The sequence below is a fragment of the Falco peregrinus genome, chromosome 6, assembly GCF_023634155.1.
Source record: "Falco peregrinus isolate bFalPer1 chromosome 6, bFalPer1.pri, whole genome shotgun sequence".
NCBI lineage: Eukaryota > Metazoa > Chordata > Aves > Falconiformes > Falconidae > Falco > Falco peregrinus.
The window spans coordinates 57495163-57509096 of record NC_073726.1 but is presented as its reverse complement, the minus strand read 5'-3'; the positions used below and the strand labels follow the sequence as shown (position 1 = coordinate 57509096).

The window sequence follows — 13934 nt, the reverse complement described above, 5'->3', positions numbered from 1 at the left end:
GAATCTGATCTTTCAAATTTTATGTGAAACCATTCTCTACTGAAAAACATGCAGAAAAACATCAAGACAAAGAGTTTAAGCAATACTTACGTGGCATGATCCCTTGGCTCACCAGCTCCTCCCGTGTGCGTCGCTGCTGGAGCTTCAACTGCAGCACTGCACGACAGCAGAGAGAGGGAACAGAAGGAAACCCATCAGCACAAGGAACAACTGAAGAGACATTTTCAAATGCATCCCGTTTTCTTCTTCAGACGCCAAACCACCAGCAAGCAGCAGAACGAAAAGACCCCCTTCCCACACCACTCCCCTGCCCCACTGCAATTGCAGAAGTGGCCTTCAGCAGTCAGGTTTCCGTATTCTGCTGCGGGCAACAGGGAGAGGAAGTTGCACAGGGTCTTGGCAGGGTGATAAAAATCCGCAAAGGCAGGCCTGTTTCTCAATTCTTTCTAGAGCACCAACTTCTTTCCAAACCATTAATATTAAAAAACAAACAAAGAGAAACACCAGCTGACAGTCCTCCAATAAACACAGAGTGACACCCCAGCTGCTAATGATGCCTGAAAACTCTAATTACCATGTGCAGATTAAATTGATATGACAAAATTATTGGTCATTACTCTAAATTACAAGGCTGATTTCCTTCCTCAACTTAGAAATTCACCTTCAGAAACATCTTACAGAAGTGAAGTATCATGGATATATCTAGAAGTGTCCTTGTTCCACAGCAAAAGGAATCCTTTATCACTAGATTTTTCCTATTTATTTTAACATAACAGAACATATGCATCCCCTGTGTGAAATGCAATTATCTGGGTTTTTTCCTAACGTAAATCTCTGAAATAGTCATAATTTCAACAATTAGATTATAACTGCAGTTTCCCTTTAAACGGTACAATCAAAGCAACATTCTAGGGATTGTCCTTACAATCAAAGACAGGTTCCATAGGAAAGGGACCTTTCAAAATGGAAGAAAAAAAATCACACGCATGTGTGCACACACACATATATCAATTTAGGACAAACTCAGTGAGCATCAATAGATACTGAATCCCATGTGCAATCAAACCCAAGCTCCTAAATACACTCAACATAAAATATTATAAAATGAATGGCATGGCATCTTCCCTGTTTTCATGCCAATTTCTTCTGTCAAGCTTATGTCTCTTGTGTAGTCCACATAAGAGAACTCCACACAAATGTAGTGGAACCACCAGAGAGCAAAACTGCTCTACAGACTAACTAGTGCAGTCTCATTACAACCCTTATGCTTCCTTTCTCAAGTACTTTGTTTGTTCAATAAATTCATTTCATATGTTACATCCAAATTTATACTGTATACTCCTTAAAGTAGGGATAAACAAATTTAAGAAGATGCCGCTTCATCTACTTACATACATCATCACGTTTTACCTGTTTCTTTCAACCTCCTATTTGCAGTTTGCATTTGACTAAGATACAACTTCCAGTAAGGGTTCTGCTCTTCATAAGAAGTTAACAAGAGATCTATCTTTTCCTTGGTTGGTTGCACAGCGGCTGATCACCCTCACTTAAATGCATGCTTAAATTTTTGCTTGGATTTGTCTAGCTTCCACTTCCATTGGCTCTTGACGTACCTTTCTTTGAAAGGCTTATGACAATGAGAATATATTTCCTACCTGTGGAGGTGCTTCTGTGTGCCCAGTGTGCAACTAAGTTACCTCTCTTCTGTTTCTTAAGCCAAACTAGGATTCCTCAATATATGCAACCTGGGCAGGAAACTACTGCTAGTACGCGGAAGGGAGAGAGAGAGAGGGAGGGTATACAGAGCACCATACTAATTCTGTGTGGGATCAGCCAAGAGCCAGAGCAAGAAGGAGGGAACACAGAGGGCAAGGAAGGCCCTTTGTCTGGCCATCAAACTGCAGACAGAAGTGGCAGTCCCAGACTCTTCCTCCCACCCAGCATGCGCCTGCGCTCCTACTTTTGTGCTAGTGTGAGGGCTAATACAGTGTCATGGCTGGCCTGTTCACAGAGCTCCTCACTTACTGTATTTGTTTTGAGGTCATCAAAACCGCATCTACATGAGCACTTGATCTAACAGCTTGCTGCAACAGAGTCAAATCTCTCACTCCCCACATCATCTTTCATGTTGCCCTTACTGGTGGCTGGACTCACTGACACGAGAAAGACCACTGCCCCATCAAAACAGGGAATTGTTTTCTGTCTCATTAGTGAGCTGAAGAGGACGACTGTATAGCCAGGTATTTGCTAACACTAATGTAAGGCGGGAGTGAGACTTCATCCTTCCAGCAGCAGTATGCCACTAAGTGATTTCAGCTCTTTTAGGTAACGGCACATTAAATCTCTCACTGCATGGCATTATTTCCACTAGTGAGCCATTTCAGGGACTGATTTCCATACCCTAATTTAGCCCATCTCCCCAGCTTTAAGTGCAGATAATCTCATTATTACTCATGTCTTCCCATTTACACATCTAGCAATGCATGTTAGCCCTTTTTGCCACTTGGCTCCTTATTTGCTAGGACCATCTACTTGCCCTCCCATTTATCTTTTACCTCCCAGAGTCAGGGATTTTCAGTGAAAAACTCCCACCCACAAGTGTGGCTGGCATTTTTTGCTCCTTGGGGCATAACTCTGCCCCCACCTGTATTTATACATATTTTGCCCAACTGTCTCAGTTTGCCTAAATGATAATGATCTAAACCTTTTTTTTTTTCATGTCATTATTTATGCCTCCACTAATCCTTGCTCCATCCACCTTGTTACCATCTTGCATTTGTCTCCACACCACACTGGGCTGATCGCAACTAGAAACGCTTTTCTGCTTTCTTTGATTGCAGTCAGTTCTTAATCTACTTAAGCAATACTTCATTAAATTCAAAGATACTTTTAAAGCCAAAATATACCAGACTACTAAGTTAAAGACATTAAAAAAGTCTATAACACCCAGACAAAACACCTAGAAACCAAATTTCACATGTCTAAACAACAAAATCACATTTGAGCAGACCTGTTTTCACAAATTGAAAAAGCTAAGTAGTGTGACTATATTACTATTCCTATACAATCTAAAGTCTTTATCAATTTTTCAATAGATTTTTTTCCTGGAACTGATACCAGATTAGCCACTCTTTACTCACCACCCTTTTTCAGTAGTGATGCGAAATGTTACTGGTCTTTCGCTCTTCTGAAGTCTCCCCGCTGTTCACAGATTTATTAGAAATCAGTCTCACCCAGTTACAGACTTCATCAAATGACTTAGAATTCCCTTCCTGACTTCAGCTTCCCCTATGAATTTTCTAAATATATCTTATTTCTATATCAGCTACCATCTACTACCCTTTTTCTCTACCCATTATACGCACCTTTTATTTTTAAACACTATGTCCCTTCACAGGAAGAAACTAGCAACTGTCAAGAGGACTAAACTGGAGAATAAGGAAAAGGTCATTTTCAGCATACTTTTAATAAGCACTAAATTATTTATGTACACTTATGTATGTATATGTATATACATACATATTAAGCACAAGTTATAATCAGCACATGATGCACTTTTCTCCCAGTATAGCTTATTTTTGTGGCAGAGCGGAGGGCAAAAAGGATTACTTCAGTTCACTCCTTGAATTCATTTTGGCTTAAACAAGTACTCGGAGTTCCCAATGCCATTTCATATATTTAGGAGATCACCTGTTTACGTGTGCAAGTGTGTGAATCCTATATATAGATTAACAGATGTCCCAAGTGCCAAACCATGGCTGTTGTACGTGGAGCTCAGCCAAAGGTCTAGAATGACCAGAGAAATTCAAAGTTACTTAAAGACAGCCTGGAGTGTAAGTCTTTCAATCATAAACCAACAATCTTCTTTTTCCTTTATCCCTGTACTTAATTTTTAGATTAATTTTCAAATTAAGAATAAATCAGGTCATATAAAGGACAATAGTATACATCTGATGGATAGAAAATAAGTTCCATACTGGCACCCTTCTACTCACCACTTTCATTCAACTCGTGACATGATCTATGCAACATTTTGTCTGATTTTCCCACTCGAATTTGGGCATTATTTATTTATTTCACAAGTATGAAAAATTTTGAGATAAAGTTTGAACGAGGTTTTTATATCTCTAATGAACTGTTCCAAGAATTAGTAAAACACTCCAGAGAAATCTGGAGCTGTTAAAGACAACTGCTGCCTGCAGTTTTAAAAGGAGGGGTGGAGAAGGATTGATGGGGGCGCGTGTACTAAGAAACAAGTAACATTCTGACACAGCTACTACCAACAGTTACACTGTTAGTGAAATACAGTAAGTCGTGACTTTTTTTTTGTTCATCTTACCATAAAACTGCCTTAATAGGGAACCCACAGGCATACTCTTAAGACTAGAGCTTATTTCTGCCTACTCATTGCTGGTAGCAGCTCAGAGCAGTATATGCTTAATATACACAGGCTGCACCCATATGGACACTTTCAGCGTACTCACAACTCTAGTCGTAGTACAGGAGTGCATTAGTAGTAAGCAGTAGCAAGAATACATACTTACGATGAGCTAAGTTGGTTTTTGCAGCTCATCATCTAAATTTGCAACAACATGCCTGCCCTTACACAAACATATCTGAAAACCCTTCTATTTCTAAACCACACTTTGTGTTTAATAGTGTGACTAGAACTACTACAGAAACTAGACTGCAGCCTCTGCATCTCAAAAGAAAAAAAATAAATCTCATCTTAGAGACTATGTCACGTATCAGGACAGGTTTATGACAAATTAAAAAAATATTCTGCATTTCCTGTTTTTTGAAAACTAGCGAAGGGAAGCGCACAGCTCTGAACTGCCGCTTGTGGTGAGGCCCTGTGCCTGTTACATTGAATACAGACTTACTGCCAAAGGCAGTGTTTGCATTTCCAGAAAATCTTTTCTTCTAAGCCATCCCAAGTGATGCTCAAGGTCACCCAACCAAGGTAACGATTAAGCACAGACATAAGGTGGATTACAACAGAGACAGCACAAGCAGTGGTGCAGAACAGGAAGGGAAGAAGGCTGCTAAAGCCAAACTATACCCTATCAAGGAGCTGAGGAAGTCAGAACTCCCTGCTATACCCATGCAAAAAGGGAGAGTGCAAGACATAAACTGCATATTAGCTAAGGCAGGCTATATGCTTACAGATGTGATTTATCAATTTTGTAAATTCAGTGAAAGCAGTCTGCCTCATAGAAAAATTCATCCTTGCAAGCCAAACAATAACCCCTGTGATTAGAAAGAGCAACTACCGAAGAACAAGTGAAATTAGCCTAATTTTATTATCTAAGCTGAGGAAAGTGCTTAAGTGCTTACTTTTACTTAGCGTAAGTAAAAGCACTGAAAAGCAAACTGCACTTTCATGCTTATAAGGGTTCACAGTCATTTATTTGTATGCCGGTCAGCACCTCTGCACACCCCATTTGAAAGCCCTGTGCTACAGCATCCACTTAACTTACAAGAAAGCATTAATACAGCACGAGCTGGGATGGAAACCTGGCAGTTAGCTCATCAATGCCTCCACCTTTCAGTACCAATGAAGATTTTTTTTAGGAGAATTTTCACTGGCCTAGCACTGAGTAGGGCTGACTGGGTTTACTTTGTAAGGGTCAGAGACCACAGCCTAAAGAAATTACACTAGGCCACCATTTGCAGCTCACACATATTTTTCAAATTTTCGGTGCAATGCGGAGAACACTGTTAGATTAAACCAAAAGCCTATATGCAACCAACTTAATTATAATATGCAACCATAAAATATTACTTTGAAAAAATGGGCTGTTTGCTGAACAAAATCACCACAGCTGTTTGCGCAGAACTGGGGCCTCTAACTTGGAATATCACAGCCATGTAACTGCTGCTTTGAAGGGTGAAGCCATCTTTCCACTTGGTGAAGCCACCTTTCCACTCACCATTTGGCCAACAGCAGCCCTTCTAATTACCCAGAGATTTTTTTTTTCCTAGTTTCTGATTAAATAGTCACATGTGACCAGTAGCCAATGCCAACCAAATTCAGCTTTGGAATATGCGGTACATCAGCCGTTTTCAGTGGAGGTTATAGCCTACATTTATCTGAATTCACTCCATCGGAGATGGGGTGAGAAAACATTTCCTTCACACTGAAAATGGTCTCTGAGCATTTCTCAGCTCTGCCTACTTACAAAACAAATGCTGACTCATATTAACCCCTTCATGCTTCAATGGGAAACCAGATTAGATTATGGTTCACACACCAGCAAGAGCAGCATCTGCCAAGCTCCAGTTGCAACACCTTTCTGTACAGAAGCAGCAAAGGGCAGTTAATATTACCAAATTTTTTTGTAATGTCCACAAGAAGCTCTAAGAAAAATTCAGCTATGATAGCTTGTGATCAATAAGTGAGTACGCAACGGTCAAATTAATTTTGAAAATAACTCAAGTTGCTGAGGTGGAAAACTTTTTTTTTTTTCCCCCAGAGCTGCATTTTTCTGGCACTGTTGACAACACCCCCCACATCACACAGAATGTGCTAGAATGGGGGTTGCCAACAAAGAAAAGCCAACTTTTCGGGCCTTTTTTAAAGGCAATTTTCTGAGCCTAACAGCATTTTAATCCACTAACTGCTGATGGGAAATACATGCTGGCTTTGCATTTAAGCAGACTGTGCAGTTAACAGAGAAGCATTTAAGTGAAGCAGACTGTAAATGACACTCAAACTGCAGGGATTATATGACAGTTTGCTACCCTGGGAAGGGGATGCCAAAAATTCATATCCCTCTGCAGGGTGAAGGAGAAGCAGCAGACAACACCATTGATCCTCACAATTTGGAAGCATCCACTGTTGCTGGGAACAACAGCCATAAGGTTCTATTCATCTCAATGCTTTTCAAAGAATAGCTTGGAGCAAGCCTGGGCAAAGGCACAGTTAAGCAGAAGTTTATTTCTTTACTATTTGAGACTATCTCACATTCCACTACCTCTTTTCTCTACTGCAGCAACAATGGCTGCTATTAAAATGCAGGCAGTTTCCTCAGCTCTTCCTTAGCAACCATACTAGTGAGAAAATGGAGTTTGGGAGGGTAAAGAATAGAAAGAAAATTCATTCTGGTCTCAAACTGTTACAAGAACCTTTCACACTAGAGGCAAAAGCTATTTATTTATATTCATGATGTGGTCTTCTCTTTGTGAGAAGTAGGATTGGGATCACTCTCCCTACACCCAAAGAGGAGGTCTGCGAACCAGACCCTGCACAGGAAACAAAACCAGGATCAGGAGTGGTTCCCTATTGCAGGTCACATTAATGATGAAAGCGGACTTCTTAGTATCGCTACAGATATCAGCATGTTCTGCCAGAATACACTTAGATGGACAGATGTCTCGTATCAGTTTGGAGAACACAGATGAACTCCTTACCCAACAGCGTTTGTCCAACAGAGACGATTGTAGGCACAAAGCCAAACAGGAGGTTTAACCAAGAAAGCCATGCAGCTGCATCAAAGGCAGATCTAGTATAGAGGGATCTGAAACTTTTTTCACGACCACCTTTTTTTTCTTATCCTCTTGATAAGCTTTTGGGAGCATTAAAAATTTGTACAGGTGAGAACAGGACCACAATTCTGCCTGATGTAGACTTAAGACCACTGTCAAAAGATTCTTAAAAAGCAGAAGAGATCCTTCGCATCCAAAGCAACAACTTTCAAAATATTTTGCAGTAGATGTGCTAGTAATAACCCAAGGACCTAACATGAGTGTGACATAACACTAGGTGTTGGGTTTTTTCCCATCAGGCACTTCAAAAAGCCTTCAGGCTCTCAAATGCCCACAAACTTTTAAAAGCAGCTGAAAAGCACAGAAAAAGGAGCAACTGGTCATTTAAGAACACAGAAGAGAAGGAAGAGAGACAATTAACTGACTCTCACCCTCAGGACTAGAAGGGCTTGCTTCTTGATAAAATCAAACTCTTCAAAGCTTCTACAGCTCAAAATGTTCTTGGGTCACATAAAATCACTGACAGGACATGCAGCTTACACATGCCTGCTGATACATTAGATGCATTGTCTATATGACCATGTTCCAGAAGAATAGAAACAAAAAAATACAGGCACAGGGCAATAGTCACTTTTTGCTGCAAGGATGCTGTTAGAAGAGAAATATGAAATAGGAATAATTTAAAAAAATGTTTTCAAAGGATGATGAAATACTTGCATGTATTATCTTTTAATGAGTCAGTGTTACGAGACATTAAATAGCTGCCTTAGTGGAGACAAACAAATATGGATTCTTTGATATAGTTAATTTAGCAGAATCAAAGATTCAAACCTACAGAAGAAACTAGTCCCCAAAGAATATGAAATCAGAAGCAAATACACAATGAAAAGCAAAAGAATCTATTTCCATCCCCACATTGCACCACAAGATAGCTGGCTCACACTGTGAGCACAGAACAACAAGCCACCTCAGCAGGTCATTTTTGAGGCTTCATAGCAAATTTGATACAATGTGGAAATCAAAGTAATGTTAATTTAAAACTGCATTTAGAAGATATAGCCACTGTTTACAGCAATTTTAATTTTGTTAGGACAGCATTACAAGACAAACAAAAGCAGTAGCATGGTCCAAGTATCATAACATAATGTGATCTAACCTCCACACAGGACAGAATAGTTACTGCCGTCAGTGGTTCCCAAAGGCGCAGTCAGCGTTGGTGTTCTGGGGTGGTAAAATTGCAGATACGAAAGGAAGAACCAGTTCATAGCCTTAGAAGTTTACAATCTCAGTTCTCAATATTGCACACAATTGAACATGTTTATTTCATGGGCGCTACATGACTAAATATATGCAAACTTGATTATTACTACAAAAGTTATGCTGAATTTTGCAGGGTTCTTTTAGTGTTTATTTAAAACAAAGACTAGCAGTTGGCATGCATTTTACAGCATTTGCCTTTACATTCTTCCTTCATGATTGAACTCCTGCCATTTTCATTAAACATGTAAAATTTAGGGGGGTTTAATGATATTTTAATCATTGTTACTTTCTAATGCAATGCCAGCTTTGACTTCTTTAAAACTAAAATTTTAAAATCAGATAAATGTATTACCATCAGTACATAAGTCTTTCTATTGAACACATAGAAGCTCACTCTTATCATAAAATCTTGGTACACCTAATAGTCCATTTCAGCACTTGGTCAAACTGTTAAAAGGACTTTAAGAAATCAACCTGAAACATATGCAACTGATACATTTAGCAAGATATGCAACATGCAAAAATGTACAACAAGCTTATCAAGAAAAGCTTTCTTTTTCTTTGCTTTCTGTGCAGGGTAATGATTCTTATATAATCATTTTATCCCAGTAATACTGGTTAGGTGAAAACTAAGCATGTGAATAACTAGGCACATATCTGTATGTATGGAATCTGGCTACCACGCATGATTCAACAAGATGACCTGTAACAAAATACCTAGGTGAAAAGGTCTACCTGAAATTGAGACACCAGTATCATAAGACAGTAAATATCTGTAATCAGTGCTTGTTGATGCCATCTATATATCCATTGTTTCTATTTATAGCTGGAAGAGAAACCTTAAGGGGGGGGGAAATCAGAGAGAATTTCCCAGTGCTCCGTCTAAACCTGAGTCACAGTCTACACTGATTTTTGTTTCCATGAAACAATGAACAAGGAGGAACTAACACTGCCCTTAACCACCTTGCAAAGAAAAGAAGGCCCTAGAAAGAAATTCTCCCAGATAATTTAATGTGATGTGGCAGATGGGGACAAATGAAGGAAATAGAAGGAATGGGTAGTTAGATCCTGACAATCAGATCTACAGCGGTCTACTAATGTTACAGTACAAAAGGAAAAAAAGTTTGAACCCTTTTCTTTTTTTTTTCTTGTAAAGATAGAGGCATCTCTGCCTATAAGAAGAAATTGCTCCAACCTTTTTGTTTCCCTTACAGATGAGACATGAGAGTTGTTTATATTTTTTCAGGAAAATTCTAGAAGAAAAAACATGTTTGAAGATATATCAGAATCTGAACAATTCTTCCCTTTAAACCATGATGGATTAGACAAGTTTATAATACTAAAATTGATTAAGAAATCCTTTCATGCCTCTTTCAGCAATAACAGACATGGTCCAATATTTTCCTTCACTGCTCACCTCCCACTGTGCAATTTCTGCTACAGCACAGCTCTCCAGTGAACTATCAGCCTCTCAGATCAAGACAAAAAACTTTCTCAAACATTTCTACCAAGACTGTGATGCTGGCCCAATGATTCAGCCTTCCTTCTGCCACAGGGCACCCTCTACAGATAGGAGTTACAAGCTCCCTTCGCAGAAATCATCTAATGCTCAAGATATCACAGAAGTTCTGTGGCAACAGCTGGGACGCTTTGACATATGGGCTGTGGTTTTGGGTTTTCTACTTAAACGTGGAATAATTCTGTATTTTCAAGACCATTTCAGACTCTCAATCACCTAAAAATGTTTGATTTACTGAAACAAAATGCAAATGAAAGCAAATGTGTTTTTCCACAAGCGATAGAAAAAAGGACTTAGAATTATGCAAATTTAAATACAAATCCAGCAGTTCTTTAGAAAAAGTAATTAACCAATATAGGAAACTCTGAAAGCTAGCCCTTACAATTTTAAATTAGCTAGCTTGAGCATCTCCCAGCTTCAATTGGTTGATTATGATGACAGTTACCTCACGGACATGGAACGAAAGTGGTTTTGCCCAACAAGCATATTACATGCAAAATAAAGAGTCAGAGCATTCCCTATCTGATTAGCTTGCCTGTCACCAGCTTTTGTCCAAGCCCCAGCATCTTCTCTTAGCAGGAATTTCAGGTGGATGCTACAAGGAATTATCATATTTCTTTAATTCATGGTAGTGAGAAACATCTTTGCTGATTTCTCAAAGACTGCAAAGAACACGTGTCATGATCATGGTTCACATACAGATTCTGGCCTTTGTACTGCAACAGTCTGACACCTTCTTTAATGCTGTTTCTACCTGTAAAACAGTTACAAGATTCAGCTATGGCCATCATATCCTTCTACATTAGAAAACAGTTCCTTCACAGCAGCCCAGTATAGAAGCTGATCCCCAGGTTTTGCAGTACACATAAAAAAGTACATCGAATTCCCTAAAACTCTTTAAACTGTAATCATACAACATCTACTACTTTTTACTTCCTTTCTCTTTGGATATTTACTTTCTTTTAAAAGTCTGGACTACAGATCTCCGGGACTGACTTTCTTGTTTTTTTCCACAAGGGAAGCATTGAAAACAAATCTGGCTATGAGGCTTAATGTGGTTCTTAAGTGCTATCATAGCTATAAATATCTAAATAATATAATTCTGTGTAACAGGTCATTCAGCAAACTAAAAAAACCCAGCAGATCAGAATGGCCTGCATGACCACTGACTTCAGACTGGTGGACAAATTCTGCAGATGTTTAAACCGTTACTGCTGGCTCAGTCCTCTACTGAAGGGCACAGAGGAGATGGCTGGCAGCAATAGGTACTCCCATACTCGTTACACGCAGCGGAAGATTCTCTCCAGCTGCTGAAAGAGGTGGGCTTTCACTAATATACTGAACAAAAGCAAGTGAAGGGCAGACACGTTTCCTTTCTGTTGCTCCCTCCAGCAAAGAGGCAGGGGAGATAGCTACGTGGTGACAGTGTTTGCAGCCACTGTAGTTAGATTTATGGTCACATGTCAGTCCCGAAGATACAATCCTCGTTCTAAACTGCCTGCAGTCAATGTGACAGCTATTATTAGCAGCAGTAAAACAGCCTCTCGGTGAGGCACAAAGGTACTACTAGTTTAGCATCTACTACATTCACTTCTGAGAAGGGAGAATTTGACATCAGAGCATGGAAAAGGTGTGAGCTGCAAGCAGGCTTAGAAGGACTTTCACATATAATACAGAAAGAGGCATGAAAGCTTAGGAAAGTGAAAGTGAAGAAAAAGAGCATGAAAAGAGCATCAGAAAGAGCATTCACCAAAATAAGAAAGAAAATCCACAACTGTTTGCAGGGACAGGTTACATGCTGCTCGTAATACTGACCAAATTACACAAAGGGAGCTTGTACATCCTGGCTTCCAGCACTGCTGCGTTGCAGAGACAAGTACCTGCAGAACATAGCTACTGCCACATTCAGTTCCTACAAAACCCACAGCTACAGCCTCCATGCATTTAATACTACAGAAACATATAGAAACATGAAGCTGGGGAAACTCCACACAGAGAAAGTCGAAAGTGGATCTCTTCCTTCTGTCATCCAGAGCATCACTCAGATCTGCCCCCAACAAACCAGCTGAGCAGCATAATGTCCGTGCCCTGACAAGTGTTTCAGTGAGGATGGTTACCAAAAAGATGTTAAATGTGTCAGCTCATAGGGTGCAGCAGAGATATCACAGGAAATACCCTCAGAATGATGACAGGCCCATGAGCTGCCTTTGGGGATGGAGACCACAGAACAAGGTTTTCATAAACATGACTGCAACAGATGATCCCTGTCACTATCATGGAGGAAAATGCATTATGGGCACTTCTGTTGAAAACTTTCAAATACCTATTTTTTTACCAAAATATTTTCTTTATAAGACTATTAAAATGAGATTCTTCAGCAAGCCTGGATTTCACCAATTTCAATTGACAGTAACATTTTCACTGTCAATTTTGGAAGGAATCCATGTCCCAGAGCAATATATCCTCTTCCTTATTATTGACCCTTCACATTTCTTAGATTCATCAGGCTAAGGCTAACTTTAGATGGCAGAACTGCAGAATGGAAAGTTCAAACCTTTGTTTTCTTGGAAGAAGGCTAACTATATTATATGCACAATAAACTTTGACAGTAGGTCACCTGCACAGTTCTTCTACCCATCTCACTCAACACCAGGAAAAAGCCTGAATACACTGATGAGCAAAAAACCATTTTGTAGTTCTTATTAGTAATCACCGTATTGCCATATACTTCAGCTACTGCAGGTCTGCTCTTAGTTTGGAAGGATATCAGGTTAGTGAATTTTACATACTGGCAGGGAAAAACATTGTATCTACTTCCCCTAGCCCAAGTGAAAGAAAAAGAACCACTAGTTCTGCTCCATGTTAAAGCCGTTCAAGCAGATCATGCGTCAAGTTAGAGGCCTCCTGTAAGAAAATGGAACACAATTTGCCCCATAGGCACACTGCATGTTTTCATTTGATAAACTTAAGCTATGTCAGGAGCCATATCCCATTTTCTACCATCGGCTGCAGAGGTTCTTGCCAAGAAATGTGCTGCTTTAACATTTTGGATCAAAATTTATTGATGCAGCAGGTGACATGATCAGTAATTCAATGCTGAGAAAAGACTGAATAGATGTGAGTGGGGGCACGAAAGGAAAGATCTAAGCAGGCACTTATTTTTGGTATAGATATTCATTAAGTAGTTGATCAATGACTTGCAGGTGTGACAGAATGCTGAAAAATCTGAGGTGACTAGTGACAGGTCTTATAGGTGATAAAAGTACCGAGATAAGATTTACTCAGGCAGCCTGATGTGGATCCAAAACCACAAGCAGAAACAGCAACTGTCACTGACGCTTATCTTCTTTGGGCAGGAAAGTCACAGTGACATCTGTCTGGCAAGGACTGTGAACAAGCATGTTAACTGCAGAAGTTGTTTCTGGATGCAAAACAGGCAATCTGGGCTTAAGTATCATAGTTCTATTTTCAAAAAAGCATCTGCTTTGCAACAGCTCCTAGGAGCATCAGTCATTTGCTGTTTACAAGTATAAATACAGATATTTTCTTAAAAAAATAAACAACAGATAATTGTCAAATAACAATTCCAAAGCCACACAAGTTTTTTCAAGCTTTATTAACATGCTTCCCAGTTGCTGGGATTATCGAAACCCCAGCATCACTGCCA

General features: G+C 39.6%; 1 protein-coding gene across 3 annotated transcripts in view; it reads right to left on the bottom strand.

Moving 5' to 3' along the window:
- The window catches only part of MRTFA (myocardin related transcription factor A), a 99464-nt gene that overhangs the window by 30922 nt on the left and 54608 nt on the right, over positions 1 to 13934 (bottom strand). For 2 of the 3 annotated variants that reach the window (XM_055809149.1, XM_055809150.1), the window contains one exon: positions 91 to 156. In XM_055809149.1, the coding sequence (XP_055665124.1) occupies positions 91 to 97 (7 nt within the window). In that variant the 5' untranslated portion in view covers positions 98 to 156. Of the gene's footprint in view, positions 1 to 90; positions 347 to 13934 lie in introns of those variants that run through there. The other variant, XM_027786652.2, reaches the window with a different exon arrangement.